The sequence below is a fragment of the Perognathus longimembris genome, chromosome 16 (assembly GCF_023159225.1).
Source record: "Perognathus longimembris pacificus isolate PPM17 chromosome 16, ASM2315922v1, whole genome shotgun sequence".
NCBI lineage: Eukaryota > Metazoa > Chordata > Mammalia > Rodentia > Heteromyidae > Perognathus > Perognathus longimembris.
Window position 1 is genome coordinate 48,937,915 of NC_063176.1, and position 18,042 is coordinate 48,955,956.

The following is an 18,042-nucleotide window of genomic DNA, read 5'->3' on the forward strand; positions in this document are numbered from 1 at the left end:
TTGCCCAGTATAGCTACACTGTATGTGCTAACAGCACAATAGTAGCTTAGCAATCTTCTCAGTGATCTACTTCCAAAGTACTATAGTACTTTTGTTTAGGCCATATGTGAGTTCATGTGGTATTTGTATTTTGGTATTTAATTGATTTCATGTATCATAAAGTATAATCTTGACTAAGAAACTTAAATTTCAGGGGCTAGGAATATGGCCTAGTGGTAAAAGTGCTCGCCTCATATACATGAAGCCTTGGGTTTGATTCTTCTGCACCACATATATAGAAAAAGCCAGAAGTGGTGCTGTGGTTCAAGTGGTAGAGTGCCAGCCTTGAGCAAAAAGAAGACAGGGACAGTGCTCAGGCCATGAGTTCAAGCCCCAGGACTGGCAAACAAAACAAAACAAAACAAAAGAACAACAAAAAAAAGAAACTTAAAATTGACCAAAAACTTCCTTATCTAGAATATAGATATATATGCATATATATCACAAGTTTGATAAAAGATTAAACATTATGCATAAGGTTATTGGCATAACTTTCATATAAAATTCATTGATAAATACATATATTGATATATGGCACTTTTATAGGTTTCTATATAAGTATTTGTAATCAGATGAAACTCTAGAGTTTATTCCATTATTCACTACTTTATTCCAAAGATATTACTATTTAAATGAGAAAGGACAATTAAAACAATGTGACATTACTGAATGTCACAGGAATGGGCTAAAAATGCAAAATCAGTATTTTAAGAGTGACTGGAGATTGGAAAATTAAAACAAAAGTGGGAGTATGTGGCTTTTAAGAGCAACAGACATTCAGCTTGCATGTATGATTTAAGAAATAAAATGATCTCAGAGCATAAGCACGCTTTCTTTGAAACTAGTCAGTTTTAATGCTAAATCATAATAAAGCAAAGTAAATAGCAAGTCTGAAGTTAAATGGACCCTAAGTGGCTGCACACATTCTCAAATAGATGGACAGAGCCCTAGACAAGAATTTCCATCAATGTTAATGTGAGCAGAGCCGCTGAAGTGCCAAGCATTAAGAGAAAGGAGAAATGCTTTGAAACACTGAATTATTTATCTGGGAAATCAAAATAAAAGACCAGAGTACCATACATTCACCACAGAAGCTCTCTAAAAGGTATTTTGTATTCCCTTATCTCCAAATAATATTTTTCAAGCCCATTAGAAAGTAGAGTTACATCATACCCAACCATTTTGTGAGTGTACATGCATGCATGTGTGTGTGTGTGTGTGTATCTATGTGTTTCATCTGTTCCTTAGACCAAATTTCAAGACAGAGAAGACATCTGAATCAGAATTCCTCACAGATCCTATTATCAAAGAAGTCTATCAGATATCCTCAAGCTCCTCATCTCCTAAGTCTTGAAGCTGAGTGCACAATACACTGTTAAGGAGTCAGAGACCCAACTGCATAAGATGCGGTCTTCAAAATAATGCTTAGGGCATCCCAAGGCCTAAAAATATCTCAAGGCCATTTAAGAGATTTATGAGGTATAGAATAAAGCAAGAAGAGTAGAGCCAGCTCTGTGAGTTTAGTAATAGGAAAATGCACTTAAACAGGACAACTTGTCCAAAAAAGTATTTCTCAGTAGAAATTTTCTTTAGCAGCTTCAGTTTGATTGGTTTATGTCCATTTTCTTTTTGCAGCCATGCTTCTCACAATGTGCGATTATTTATAAGCTGGGAGTGAGGGAACTCACTAGGACTTACCCTGTTTTCAGCTAAACTAGGTATAGCCATGGTATGACCTGGATATTCACAGGCTGCTGAAGCCATGGGCTTCTAGATTAATTAACCTGTCCTGAAGCAAAATGCACTTTTAGAGGATTCAAGTTAGTTGTTAGAAATAGAAGATATTTAATTGAGAATTTACCTTTGTGAAGACAAAACTCTCTTTCTTAAAAGGCACCAAGTCTATTCATTTTTCCGAGGATGGTCATATTTGTTACATAAGCAATGTACTTTTGCTTTGCCAAATTGTGGGTTGATCAAACACAATAGTAGCTAGAACTGAACTATAGTGTTTGGTTGAATCAAATGGAAGGCAGAATTTTGCCTAACACAACTAGTTTAACACAACTTGTGGCTTTTGCACAGGGCTGTAATTGGAAATAGGATGGAATACAGAATCAAATAAATCCTTTATTTCTCAATAAGTCAATGACTAGTGTTAGCATGTGCAGCAGGAATAGTAGTGTATTCTAAATCTTCAGTTTTTAACTCAAATTGAAACTAGATATTGTCATCAAGGAATACATATTTATATCAGATAAACTTTTGAAAGTCAGAGAAAGTTTAGCAATATTGACTTCATACCCTTGTTTCACTCAAAAGTCTGCTGATCTGGTTGAAAAACATCAAAGATTTACAGCTCAAATCCTATTGACTCTTTAAAATTGTTCCTGACTTTCTTTAAAATTGTTCATGAGTAATTTTTAACTCTCTGCAAGCTATGGTAATTAAGCTTGGGTTACTCCCTGTGAACATGATGTGAAATGAATAGCTATAAAGCACTACAAAAAGAAACCCAGTAAGATGTATAATTACCACATGTCCTGACCATGGAAGATACTCCATAAATTCTGGGTGAAGGAACAAATAATGCTTTTGGCCAGTTATCTTGTATAAACCCAGCTCAACTCCAGAACCCAGTAATGTCATGCCTAAGAAGCCAGTCTCTCTTCTTTATCAGACCAAATGAACTACTAAACTATAAAATGTCTTGGAGAGGACATGCATTCACCCAACTGGAAAAGCTAGTTCAGCTCTTCAAATAAATAACCTAGAGGTATTTGCACAGAAAGCTAAACCCTAGGCCATCAATTCCTCATGCTTACAATGAAGACTCAGCGCTATAAGATAACCTTGAAGCTACAGTTGTTGTAGATATGCTCCAGAAAGACTTCAGGACTGAAGCAAGAGAATTGTGTAGTTCGCTGTGAAACACAGTTTACAGTTATTGCTTGAATGATAAGGTATAGGGGTATGCTTCTACAATTTCAGCTTCCAGGAGGCAGAGATTGCAAAGACTGTACTTTGAGGCGGTCTAGGCAAAGTGTTAGAGGCCTTCCATGTCAACCAACAAGCCAGGAATGGTGGTACTGGTTTTGTTTTCTGTAATCCAGTTATATAGTAGGTCATCAATAAAAGAATTATAGTTCAAGGTTGGACCAACCCAATCCTTGGCAGAAACTAGTAATCCTGTCTGAAAAATATAGCATAAAAGGGCTGGAGTTCTGGATCATGTATAGAAAATCTGCCTAGCAAGTATTAGATCTTGAGTTCATTATTGCCAAACACACTTACATACACACACACACACACACCACACACACACACACACACACACACACACACACACACACACACACACATTATCCCTTCCACTCTTTCAGCTGGGAGAAAATGAAATGATTTTGATTCTCTTGGTTTCTTTGCTGGAGTTCTTTAGGAGTGACAAAGCAGTTCTTTGGGTATTGTTAAGGTCAAAAGAGCACTACTGTCGGTGTTGGTGTCCCAGCCTGTAATCCTGGCTACCCAGGAGGCTGAGATCTGAGGCTCTCAATTGGAAGCCAGTCCAGGGGGGAAAGTCTGTGAGATTTTTATCTCCAATGAACCATCAGAAAACCGGAAGTGGTGCTGTGAGTTCAAGCCCCATGACCAAAAAGAAACAAAAAGAGCATTATTAACAGTTAAAGTGAGAAAATAGTCACAAATCAGGACTGTGCAGGGCCATCTGAGTGGTAGGGTCATTGTGTGGCTACTCAGCGGACATTTCAGATCATAGGCTTTTCAATTTTCACTACAAACTTACCTTTAGCTAGTGAAGCACCCAGTGCATACTGGAAACATACTGGCACTGGCCTGGGAAACTGTGGGAGGAAACTTATTAAAAGGCTCTGTCATTCCATCAATGACTTCCCAGAAAGTCATGGAACCAAAGGAAAACCTATCTCATTCCTGTTTGAGCATTGGTGAAACTGTCACAGGCACTGGGCCACATACCCCTTTCTTCCTGTTGGGTGAAGGCACAAAGCAAGGGCTTGTGGGTAAGATGAAGGCAGGTTCCTAACAGCAAAGCGCAGAAGAGCTCCTTCCTGCCTGGGAGTCAGGGATGGCTGCTCACTTACTTGTATCCTTTTGGGGTCAGGATGCACTTGGAGTCATGCTGGCAGGGGTTCAGGTCCTGCGCACAGAAGTCCAGCTTCTCCTCACACAGCTCTCCTGCAACATGGCCGACAGTGTTAGCTCAGACAGGAAAAGCCAACAGCCCTCCAGCCATGGGTGCCAAGAGTCCTAGACCTGAGCACCATTCATGAACGAAACAAAGCAGGACCCACGCACAAAATACAGCCCAAAACAGACTGTGAAGAAAACTAAAACAACCCTGTCCCCACCAACCAGCAGATCCCATGTTCAATCTTGGTTGTGGCTTGCTACAACACACTATCCTGGTGTGTGTAGCTCAAACATGAGCTTCTTTAGAATACACTACTGTAATTAGAAAAGGGCAACCAGAATTCTTCTCATTTTTGCTGACTGATTGACTTAACTTGGGGTGGTTAGTGAGATACTGCATCAAATTGAAGAATCTATCTATCTATCTATCTATCTATCTATCTATCTATCTATCTATCTATCTATCCATCTATCTATCTATCTATCTATAGCTAGTGAATATTCTGAAGAAGAAATCTCACTCAAATGACAGCAATCCACATTTGCGACCCCCACCCACCCACTTTCCAGAATCTTCTGGCTTCCCTCACACCTGCCTCTGGCCACTCATCTCCAAAGGGTTGGGTTAGTCTGTCTTGCTGAGGTCGTAGGTCTCTGGTGTCTGCTTTTGTGAGCTTGAGAGACAAAAATGGAAGTTTTTTTTGATATATACTCCTTTACTTCTGGCTTATTCTTTTGTAGTTTAAGGTTTGAGGAAAAATCCTAACTCTTTATAATCTCTAAGGTTTTAGAGAAAGTTACTTTGTTTCTCTCCTAGGCATCAATACATGATACTTCATAGCTGCATTCATAGTGCTGTTTCTAAAGATGTTAACTACATAACAATTTTTATAATGTACAAATTTGATGGACAAAAATTAAGAACATAACCATATAGATTCCAGGCTGCTGTGTTGAATTATGTGCCTGATAATCTCTTCAGACATTTCGTTCAATGCAAGTAACACATCACTATTTAAGGTATGGTTAGATAGAGAGATAGACAGATATTTGGGAGGAGAAAGGGAGAGAGAGAGAGAGAGAGAGAGAGAGAGAAAATAGGTATAATTTTCAGAGAAGATTTTCCCAATCATTAAGTTATTAAGATGACAGGAAGGACATAGTTTATAAAGTTATTTTCTCCTTTCCTATTAAATTAATTTTAACTTGTTTTATTTAAAAAAATATATATATACAAAGTGAAATGTGCCAAGGTAGCTGTTCTTTTCTAAGAAACAACTTGAACCTGCACTTCTTCAAAGTGTGGAATTAGGAGAACTGGCTTAAAAATAATCAGGAGTTTAGTGAATATGCTTTAGTTATAAGACTATCCTTCCAAAGTGAGAGTACTAGTAATTAGTTAAATAGCTGCCAATTAAATATCCTTGTTTAGATATTAAGGACCTTTTCTATATTGCAAGTCTATAAATGTACTCAGTTATTATATCAATCTACCCTTGTTATCTCCTAAAATGAATTTATTGCTCAGAGAATCTCATTACATTCCTTCTATAAGATTTTCCATGCCTCTAAATCTATGATAAAAAGTGTTTATACTTGGTGAGCTATATTTAAACAGGCTTAAAAAATTACAAGTTCAATTAGCATTACTTTAAGTTAGATGTCTTAATGAGGTTTCTAACATGATGAAGGCACTTTCTACTCTAATCTATATAGTTGAGATTAGGTTGGTAGAAAGTACTCTAAGACCAAGAATAGAGAATTTCATGCTAAGAGAGGGACCTTTGGAGATAAGTAACAAATATCATTCTATGCACTTTCAACTTAGTCCTAAATGAACTGTTTCAAATGATAATAAAAATGAAATGTCTTATTTTTCCATTCACTTTTACCCAATCCAGTCCAATAAAGCCAATATAAACCACAGTTCACAAAGATTTGCCATGAAGTACTCTACTAGATGTCAGACAACTGTGGTAAATGATTGTACCTTTAACCAACTTCCAGTGTACCGGTAGGAAGTCTAAGCTCCAGTGAATTTAGTCTCTTAAGAGAAAACAAACAATCAGAACCCTTCTCCAGAAGGAACTTCTCCATGGATTTGATAAGAAAGAAATGAGAAGGGAGACAATTCTAGAGTAGAAACTGCTGGATGAACAAATTTCTAAAGCGATACCTCAATATCTTTCAAGTAAGCATGCCGATTTGAAGGTGAATAGCTACATCATTTTTAAGTATATGCTTATCTCTAGAGAACAGCCTAAGAGCACTCTCTGTCATCACTGAAGCTCTATACCAGACCCTGAGAAGATTGGTTAGCTACTTAAAAAATGACTGAACTCTATTTTAAAATCATCACTGAACAGTGTAATTCTAAAAAAGTATTACAAGATTATATTCTGAATCCCATTACTGCCTAAGGCATGTTTAAAACCTAATATTGCACCTTATACTCTCATCTTGAGTTTATTCTCAGATTTATGAATTCATTTTCAATTCATGCTGGATTAACAGTTTACTCTTGGGCTTTAATAACTTTGATATTGCTGTTGCTGATTTTTTCTTATCTAGACTTGTGCTTCTTTTGTGCATGTATTGTATATTTACTCCATAAACATTTATATACTTTTTACTACTGCGTGCCTGACATTTTTAAACATATCCAGCCATCTAATATTCATGACATGCACATAAGCTAAGAACATAGAGATGCAAAGGTACATATTCATTTTCTGTTATTGAAGTTTATCATATTCTTTCTTTATACGAGAATTGAAAGCACAAGCCTAGACATATTTGCTTTTGTATTTACCTAGATTATGTATGACAGAGCAGTACAATCAACTAGTGGTTATTGAAGATGCTATTCAGAGTAAAGAACTCCATTTTACCTAATTCAACTTAGGTTTCATTTATGCCTTTAAATATTTTTCTCTTCAATTTTTACTTAAACCATTTTCATGAATAGTACCACAGTTTATGCTTTTCACTTTAAATGTTACTTTAAATTGTCCCTAATTGAATATTAGAATAAATGTTTCCATTGGGTTGTTTTGTCCATTTTCCTTAGTATTATTTCCTAATGATATTAGTTTACTATTCAAATACTGAAATGTGGGCTTTTAAATAGGAAGAGAGGTAAAGTGAACTAAGATATTACTACAATGGAAAATGTCCCTAGCCTTCTTATATAAAGAGGGCATACATTTTCTATACATGTAGTCGGAGATAATGCCAAGTAAGTTTAAAATGATGGAAAATAAAAGGACAAACTGTATTTTTGTTTTTTTCTGATGGTCTGTGGCCTGTGATAATGTCAATTGCTATAGCCTTTCTTGAGAAACTATCTGCAAGATATACAAGGAAAGAAGAAAATAGTCTTCATTCCACTTCTCATAGTCAGGATTATGATTAATTCTCCTGTACACTGCTCCTTCCAAGTTTAGCTTTCAGGAGAAATGATGCCAGCACTCTTGACTTGGTTTAGGGTAATGTGCATGAGTGCAGATTAAATAGACCCGTTCAAGAGATGGGTCTAGACAAACCACGATTTGGGTTTCCTCACACCAGAGTCTTAGAAACTTGATCTATTTTTTATCTGTCTTTGAGCTTTAGAATCTCCAAATGACAAAGCAATAATGGGACATCCTGTATAACCAGCCTTTGTGGTTCAACTTCTGACTCGGTACACAAATTAAATTTTTTCATGCTAGTAGCTTTGTGTGTGTGTGTGTGTGTGTGTGTGTGTGTGTGTGTGTGTGATGTTAAAGAATGATCCGTATATATGTGTGTGTTGCTTAATGGTGTTTTGGAGACAGAACCATAGATAAGATGGGGTCCTAGTTATTACCTCATAAAATAACAGAGTAAATAACCCATGATAAGTAGAACTTTCTAAAGACAAGGTACTAAATGTCCCGAACAAAGGCATTTTTCTGTGAGAAAGGTTAAGTCTAGCTCTTTGCTGGTACTGACCTTATAGTGTGAACTTCCATGAGGGAACATTGAGACTGGTGCCTGAATACCTGGTGCGGAAATGCTTTTCAAAGGCTAACAAAGGACCCAAACAGGATGAAAGACAATAAAAGGAAGGGACAAAATAAGTGAAAGCAGTAACGGATTTGTGTTCTCAGGGCCTGGACTAAGGAATACTCTCGCAGGCTGGACTAGATATTGACTCCCAGGTAGTCCTACAATATATCCTGACAAACAATGATCATCACAGAAGGAAAAGGAGAGAATGAGGCCAGGAATCAAGAGAGTATATCTCAGCACATAAAAGAAGGCCTGTTTGAGAGAGTGTAAGATAACTAGAGTGTTTTGTTTTGTTTTTGTTTTACAGCAAATTAAAAAAGAATCCAAGTCCCATAAAAATTACACAATTTCAATTTGTTCCATGTAAAAGAAACAAAACCATCTCTTAAGTATCTCAGGGACAGTGGTTCCAGGAACTACCAATAAATACTCAGGTCCCTTGTGTAAACTCGACTAGAGTTTGCTTCTAATCTGTGTACATTTTTTCATGCACTTTAAATCATCTGTAGATCTCTCACAGTGTCTAACATGATATAAGTGGCATGGAATAATTGTCATATTGTATGATGCAGGCAATGCTGATAAGAAAAAAAAACCATCAGCAACTTTCCCCATATAGTTTTGATCCTCATTGGCTAAATTCACACATGAAGAACCCATAGATATGGAGGGCCCACTGAATTTGTGTTTTCTTCTCTTCAGCTGAACTTGGGTACTTCTATTTTACATAATGTATGTTAGTTTACAATCTCAGGAAACAGAATACATGAACAATGTGGCATTAATGAGTGCCCAGTCTGCATATTACCATATTTACTAATGGCAAACACAATAATTAATTTTATATTCATCAACAAGGAAAGGATGGCTTAGGATTTGCATGTTTCTGTGATGTAATTTTCTGAAAGAACAAAGTTTTTGAAGATTTATTTTAATAATCTGCTTCTTTATTTTTATACATATTCACTACACTGATGTTCTCCTAGATAGCACTAGGCATCTGATCTTCAAACTATGATCTATGATTAACTAGACTCACTTTTAAAAAGTTAATAACATCCAGTCATTAGTGTAGAAAAATAGGGAGAGAAGTAGTTCTGAGGGACTGTGAATTTTTGGAGATATACAAGCCTCCAATAGCGACATAGGGAAATGTGTGCAAAATGTGACATGTGGATGTTTGGGACATTGCTATAAAGGCATCCCATGAGATAAAGGCAATCATAATTCAATTTAGAAAAGAAAATTTGGAAGAATGTGATATAGTGTGGATATTAAAGGAAGAGAGAACACATTTAGTGTTAATTTTCATCTGATAAATAAGATGAAATTAGTTGCTCCCTCATGCTTGATTGCTAGACAGTCTGATCACTGTTCATATTGTGAAAGAGTGTTTCTCATTATGTGAAAGCAAATAAAGTCTGCGTTTTATGTTGTTAATGTACTTAAAATGGAAAAGTAATGGCTTTGCCCTGGTAAGCATTTGACCTGATTTGAACTTGTTGTTGAAAACTAAAACTAAAGAGTTTGCCTACTGCACAGGGGAAAAATGTTTTATGGATTTTTATATCATTTTCAACAATTAGCCTGGTGTCCCGCATAAGGTATTTTCTCAGTAAACACCTCATGCATTTTTGAATGGAAAAACTTACCTCTCCAAATAAACAGACTAAGGAAAGGAGATAGTTTTCAGTATTTCCTCCTTTGAACTCTGAGGTTAAATATTATAGCCAATTTCAACAGCTACTGAAAAGCCCAGCAAATATTTGACTCAGTGTTCTAAATACATAAATCCAAGTTAGACTGAATAAGTTTGGTTAAACCAAATTGTTATTCTCTGCTCAGTGGGTAATGACAGCCAACTAATGAAAGCAAACAGTTCCTTTAAAATGTTTTCTGAGATTCCAATGCATTTGCAAAAACCTTTGCAAGGTTTTGAAGATGAATGCTGTCCACATGATATTGGTAGGCTGCCAATGTATATTCCCCAGTGGAAGAACCTTAGGTTTTCTTATTTGAGAATCTCAAGTATATCCACAGCTATGTTGACTTTGATATACAAACTCAACCCCATTTGGATACAGATTAACAGGAGTCACTGTTACGAAGAGATCATGAAAAATCTACAAATATGCAGAATCCTATAAAATATAGTCGAGAGTTCTTTAAGCTTTCACTATGTCCTTATCCTTCTTTAGCTTTCACTATGTCCTTATCCTTCAAAATAGAATAAGGGTATCAAGAGAAACCAACACCTCTCCATAAATAAAAGCTATTTGACACTAGCAGATTGAGTGAAGTTAAAAATAGTAATTTATAAAGAGACAGCTGTGAAAAGGATGGGAGAAGTCATCATTTCCCTCAGAACTTGTATCCAAATTTCTATAGAAATTCTTATGCCCCTGCGGGTGTGGCATCAAATAATTCAAATCATAGTGGAATTATTGATGTGAAATTTAAGATTGACAGACAGGGTTGCCTACCATGTTTCTGAAGTATAGGTAGTCCACACTTTAGTTTTCCTTATACATTCTTTTTTTCTTTCCCTTTTCCCTTCCCTTCCCTTCTCTTCCCTTCCCTGGAGAAAATACACTGAAAATAAGAAAGGTCTCAGTGGAGTCAATACTGGTGCCAGGGAGAGAAATCTGAGCTTCTCTTTGTAGTCCCAACAAATTATTACTTGCTCTCTGTGACAGAAGCCAACATTCATTGTACAGGTATTGATTTTAATGCTTTGTTTTTTTCCTTTTCTCATGTGTTAAGTAAAACAGACTACTTTTCTGCATTTGAATATTGTGGTCACAGCTTTCTTTTTCTCAAACATACATAAGGAATATTATGTACAGCAAGCTGAACCAAAAGCAAGGGAGGCCGAAGAAAAGCTTGTGAGGTAGAGATAATTAGTCATTGCACAAGAGAGAAAGAAGCCAAGCCTGAAAGGTAGCAGCCAGTAGGAAGAGACTGGTTCTAGCAAGAGGCATCCAATTTGCAATGCATGCCTCGAGGTCACCTGCAGACTGGTTTCCATCTGTCCCTTATCTAAAAGGAAGGAGTGGCCTGCGGTGCTTGCCTTAGGTTTCCTTTGTAAATATACCTGCTCACTATTCTGCTGCTCACAGGTAGAGTTCTGGGAGGTGAAGCAAGTGTCAGCCAAGTACAAAGGTCCTTTTTACTTATGAAAGTTATCCTAGGTAATATGGAGGCATGCTGATTCTATTTCTAATACTCTTTGGGTTAAGAATATAGAGAAAGGTTTGAATCATTTTAAAACCAAATTCCTGAGTAGCCAGTCTTTAGAACTTCTGGACAACTTTCACAAACCTGCCATGCAGTGCACTGAGTCAATGTGGGAAGCTCTGCAGTGATTTTAAACTCTGCTGTGCTGCCATTCTTGCTCTTGAGAGTGTATGTCCTACTCTTTAAGGACAGAATCAGTGAGATTGTGCTTGTGAAATATATTCAGCTGTTAGACATCCTGCCCTACCTAGACCATCAGTTGTAGTATTTGTATAAGGAAAGATGACACTTGACCAAGAAAGTATTAGCACATTCACTGAGAAAAAAAAAGAGTATCTTTTTACATCTTAAAATAGGAAGCCATTCCTTTTCAGTTTTTTTTTTTTTTTTTACTTCAGTCTGCACACAGTATGACTAAGTGGGCACCTGGGAAATCACCCAGCCAATACAACAGAAGACAGGCAGAGGACTTCTTGTGTATTCATCCATTAGCCTTTTAATTATGTGTGTTCTCATCCACATCCGGAACTATCCACACAAGTACATACTGTGATTTAGGACACTGCTCCTGAACTTGGTATTTGAAGCCTACTAGCAACCTGAGTCATTAAAAATCCATTTGAAAATTTTAAGATTGCCTTCCTAACTCATGAAATTCTACAATATAAATGTATCATTTGCTAAGCCATTTTCTTGGGCTCAGTAATATTATATTTCCATTACTTTGAAATGCTGGGGATTTTATCCAGTGTTAGGCAAACCCTCTACAACTTAGCTCTTCCTAGTCCTTTGTGTATCTTGTAAAAATGATTTAATAAATGCATCTAAATTCAAATCTTTTTCATGTTTACTTTTGCTAAGATTATCAGTTTAAACTAAGGGAAAACCCATGTTACTTAAAGTTTCTTTTTTCTGTCTATTGCCGATCTAGTACAATAAATGACCTGTGGTTTTTATTTTTTTTTAAAATACATAAGCATGATACCTTAAAAAAGTAAAAGCATGATGAATTGGAGTGAGGGAGGGGCTAGAACAATCGCAAGTGTTCAGCTTTATATCAAATTATTGAGCCTTTTTCCATTTGCTGTGCTTAGTGTTTATGGTAAATAAAATATAAAGGGACAAAAAATAAAGGATACAGACAAGTAGAAAATAGAAAAATGTTAGTTTCTATTTTTAGCAACCTCTTTTCCCAAGTGAAGGTTGCTGCCATAAGTTTCTTGAAATTGATAAAGTGCATTTCAGAGCCGTGCTTATGGTGTCTGACATAGCTAGACATATATCAAAGAGCTGAACAAATGACTTAACATATTGCTTTCTGATTTCATATTTTGTCAACATTTATTACCAGGTACACACGGTAAAACCTATGGAGCTTTAAAGGAAAGAAGAAAAGTGAAGCGAAAAATCATAGTAGACTTAAAAGGCAACTAACCTTTTTCCACCTCATTCAGATTAGCAGCTGGCAGCGACAAAGACAGAAGAGACAAAAGACTTTTTACATTGCAATACAACAGTAGAGCACGGGAAGGCAAAGTGCAGCATTAAGGACAGAGAAGCCAGGGTGAGAAAGCAAAATGAAGCCAGGCTTACATTTCTTACCTACAGCAGGGCCAAACACACAAACATGGAGAAAAATGAGGCCAGAGGTAATGCCATTACAGGGGCTAGATGTCTGCATCTAATCCAGGTGCTGGAAGCACCCGCTACCTCAGAGTTTTAAGATGGACACTGAAAGGTTTGTGCATGCACCTAAGAGATTCGGAAAACAAAAAGAGTGGCACACAAAAAAAAAAAAAATCAAAGTGCTCTGAATGTGTTTCACAAAGTATATTGTAAAGCTTTCTATGCCCACTTGGTAAGAAAGTGAAAGTTTCATTGCTATATTAACATAAGCTCATTAGGTAACATGAAGGAATACATTGGGGCCCATTTGCATAGGTTTATTCATTGTCCTTTGTGGATACATACTTATGTAGTCTTGACAGGGGAGACCAGTGCTTTCTCGGGGTACGTGAAAAAACATAATTGTCAATCTAACACCTCACCTAACACTAGATGGGAAAAGGCACTCGGGCATATTTTCAATGTTGTAGAGGACAATACTTTTAATTTTCACTTATACACTTTGACCTTGTCTTGATTAGTGAAAACCTTTGGAAATTTAGCCTGGTTTTGAGAACAGGTATTAGCATGCTTTTTCAGACAAAGCAAAGACCTAATATCTCTCAAGGTTAAATTAAAACCACAGAACTACTTGTTTGAAAAGTGATTTATCCTTTCCAAAGTCTTAGTCTTCTGACCTATATTTAGCATAGAAATTTCGCTTGTATATGATGGCAAATTCAAGTTGTCAAAAGTTAATCTTGCTTGAAGATCATGCATTACGTAACTAAAAAGGCAGGTGGTGGGTGAAGTAAGCAGAGGAAAGTTTTGTGGAGTGTGATGGAGAGAATAAAGTTTAAATAACAGAACAGATATATTATTGGCCATTATTATTTATGTTGTCAATCTCTTTAGCAAAGAAAACCCCAAATATTTTCTTTTTTTAATAAATCATTAATATATCGTGATGCTACTTAGGGTCTAAATAAACTTTGATAAATTTCTCAAAGGTGTGTGTATGTTTTAAAATATTTTCTAGCCCCAATTTGTAGCTGGTTCATCATGCTAGTATTTCTTTATTATATTGTCATCAGTTCTCTTAATTTTCTGTATTGACAATATTATGCTCATTCTGACTTTTGTCATGAAGGACAAATGCACACTATACTAACTTAGCTTATACTAACTAAGCTTTTTCTATGAAGTTTTATTTGCTCCTATTAGAATTCACTTCCTCATTGTATTCCTTTGGGATAAAAAGTAAAAAAGTAAATCTTCAAAGGAAAAAGAAAACTTGTGACTTGACTGAGTTTTATACAGTGGCAACATTTTTATAGTCACTGATTACAGCCAGGTTCCAGTCCTAGATCGCAGGCTCTTTAATCAGATTCCAAACTTAAATTTTAAACGATAGAATCACATTATAACAAAAGTCTTCCCTAACTCTGGGCATATTAAGCAGAATACAAAACTCCAGTGAGGATTTTTTTCTTACCTATAATTCTATAATTAAAGGTCATTTATATGCCACTGGTTTTGAAATCTGTGGATGGTATTTGGTAATGAAACTCATTTTGCACAGGCAGAAAATACTACAGTGCAAAGATAAGTTATAAATGTGCTCCAGTGGGGAATCTTCTCTGTTGTCTAATTGTGAAATCCTTCATTGTTCCCAAAACCAATCCAAAGTTATTCTTTGCCAAACTCGTGATCTCCAGGTCCTGCACCCATGCCCTTTCTTTTGGTCTAAGATTTGCCAAGATCCTTTGCCCAAGTTAAGGCAAACTCATATTTGTAAAAGATTGACTCTTGATCTTGTTCAGAGCCAAATGGCTCTTAACGGGGAGTGATGGTAGGTTCTTGCATGACATCTTTTTTTTTTCTTTTTTATATATAAACTTCACATTTTGCTAAGTGGTCTTACTAAATTTTGGGTTACTCTACTGTTTTAAGGCCAAAAATATGACAGCTCTGGGAGAAGGAAGGGTTGCTGAGACTCCTCAGTGTAAGTTAAGTGAACTGAATCACCCAGAATAGCACTATATGTTCCCAGAATACAAGGTGGCCAGGAGCTCATGAAAGGGTGAGTTGTAAGACAAAGACTCAAAAGATAAGAATAAGGAATAAAAATTATACAGCCCAAACATGGGAGCTGCTCAAAACAACTTGGAAGTTCCTGCCATGTTATTTGAATTATCATCATTGAAACCTGAATACAGCTTCTAAATCTAGGTTTCATCAAATAAGAATCATACAGAGATTCCTGGTTTCTGTGCGCAGGATAGCATGGGATATAAAATTATGTTCATAAGAATTAGGTCCAATTTTCTGGTGAAATTGGAGCAGATTGTCTTATAGAAGCCTCTATAATTAACTGGGCTTCTAAGCCCTTTCTATAATGATCTGAGCAATGATAGACATAAGGAGCTAATCTATCCTAAGATGGTACTAAGTACCAAAATCAGGCTTCTTGAATACATTTAAATTAGCCCAGCCATGGAAACTGTAAAGGCTTCATAATCTGTGTCCAAAAGTTAATGGCAAAAACTGAGTTATGACCCACATTGTCTTGGTGGAAATTCAAAGCTATGAAGCTACTAAACTCTTTCTAGCCAATTTAGAACAAGTGTGTATGTTCAATACACTTACTAAACTTTGCTAATGCAAAGTATCAAAGAATGCTCAAACCCTGCCCACTAAGCACTGTTATGTAACAAAATAGTCATCAAAAATATCCAAATTTCTTCTAGAAGCCTAATATGATATAACTTTATGTAGAATCTAGTGCTCTACTGGTAGAAATAAAATTGTATTATGGAAATGGCAGTTTCAGAAGCACTCTACTAGATCTGGGTTTTGAAAACCCATCTTGTTATTGCCATAGTGCAAAGGATACTTTCCCACTAAGAGGGGTATTTTGTAAAATGCAGTTTTTCAATATTTCATAAAAAATTGATTTTCTGAATAAGTCTTTGGGAAAATTGTTTATACAGATTTGTGTTTATCTTTAATGCTTAGAGCAATTAATCCTAGCCACCCACACAATCAAGACACTCTAGGTACTCTCAATCATGCATTGTAGTATATGCAAACTGGCCAGGGGCTTGTGGCTCAGGACTGTGAGCTGAGGATTGTGGTTCTTGCCAGCCCAGCAGGAAAGACTGACACTCTTATCTCCAATTAACCAACAAAAAGTCAGAAGTGGAGCTGTGGCTCCAGTGGCAGAGCATTAGCTTTGAACACAAAAGCTCAGGGACAGCCCTCAGCCTTACTAGAGTTCAAACCCATGACTATCACACACGCAAATTTAAAAAATGCAAATCAAAATACAAACGTCCAGCAAAATGAAAACAGTAATGTTCGCAAGAGTGGCAGAATCGAATTTCCTATTTTTAATATATATTTATTCTCTTCTCTATTAAATTTGAGTAATTTATTAAAGAAAAATATAGCTATGACATTTCTATTCTGTCACAAAAATAAATAAAAAAGCTTTCCTTTCAGATAGACAAATGATATACTTGATGACTTTTTAGAGAATTGGTGTGAATTGGAAAGAAGTTTGGCCATTTGCATAGTCATATTTATCCACCAGAGATTAAGTATCAGAAACAAAGTGATAATCCCATAAAAAAAATCCTAATGCTTGATATGTTCTTAACTGAGATTCACCTTGAAGGGCATGGAAATAAGTATGGGAATAAGTAATCTTAATGCTTGCTCACATTTTGGAAATGTAGAGCAATTCCCTCTTTTTACATATGTAAGTCATTTTTGCATGAGGAAAATATTTTGCATAAAAACCCCATTGAACACTGGCTGGGGGCAGGGGGTAGCTCACACCTGTAATGCTAACTACTTAGAAGACAGATCTGAGGTCGAGCAGGGAAGTCCATGAGACTGCAACTAACCAAACAAAAGCTGGAAGTGGACCTGTGACTCAAGGGACAGAGTGAAAACACAGAGCAAAACAGCTCAGGGACAACACCAGGAGCCCTTAGTTCAAGCCCCAGGACTGGAACAGAGAGAGAGAGAGAGAGAGAGAGAGAGAGAGAGAGAGAGAGAGAGAGAGAGAGAGAGAGAGAGAGAGAGAGAGAGAGAATAACTACAAGGACCCCCCCCCCACAAAAGACCTTCATTGAATGGTGGACAAATGTTTCTGTAGAACAGCATTCTTTGTTGCTGGATATCATGATTTTGTGACGGATGTGTGTACTGAAATGAGCTTTCTGGGTCTTTTATTTGCTTGGGGGAAAGAATCCAACTTTAATCCCTCTTTTTTATATTACATCTAATTTCTAACACACCTACCAGTTATTGAATTATTGGAGGGCTCAGTAAACAAATTTAACATAGTGTCAATCATGCGTTCAAACAGACTCAGTGATCAATGGCATACTACTTCCTGTTCTTCATACCTGTGTACTCAGGGGGACAGAGGCAGGTGTAGTTATTAATTCCATCAACACAGGTGGAATTATTTTCACAATCATTATCTTCACAATCATCAACATTGATTTCACAGTTTTCTCCTTCAAATCCATCAGCACAAATACACCTGAACATTAGGGGAAGAAAGGCAAGGAATGTTCTCTTTTTCTTTTCCTGCATTTTAAAGCACGTGATCTAAACAGTTATCAACTATAAAGCTGTAAACTACAAGAAATTGATTTTTAAAATGCTTTGAAATGATATGTTGCCAGCCTCAAGTTAAGGTACTACACAACAAATCAGTAAACATTGAAGAAATTAAAATTTATGCTGGCTGCAACATGACAAATAGGCCCCGCATCTTAAAAAATCAATATACCCAACATATTTGCCGGTCTAAATCACAAGCCAAGTTTTACTTTACAACCCTAACTATCTTAATGTCAACCTTGCTCTCTAATAAAGTAAGTCATAATTCTTTGCTTAGCAATGGGAGGAACTGGTGCTGATTAAAATTATATCATTTCC

At 36.3% G+C, this 18,042-nt stretch overlaps 1 protein-coding gene across 4 annotated transcripts in view; it reads right to left on the reverse strand.

Annotated features, from left to right (window-relative positions):
• The window catches only part of Slit2 (slit guidance ligand 2), a 298,280-nt gene that overhangs the window by 23,817 nt on the left and 256,421 nt on the right, over nucleotides 1-18,042 (reverse strand). For all 4 annotated transcript variants that reach the window (XM_048364637.1, XM_048364635.1, XM_048364636.1 and 1 more), the window contains 2 exons: nucleotides 17,502-17,641; nucleotides 4,158-4,251 (listed from right to left, as the gene is read on the reverse strand). In XM_048364637.1, coding sequence (XP_048220594.1) covers nucleotides 4,158-4,251; nucleotides 17,502-17,641 — 234 coding nt within the window. The remainder of the gene's footprint in view (nucleotides 1-4,157; nucleotides 4,252-17,501; nucleotides 17,642-18,042) is intronic.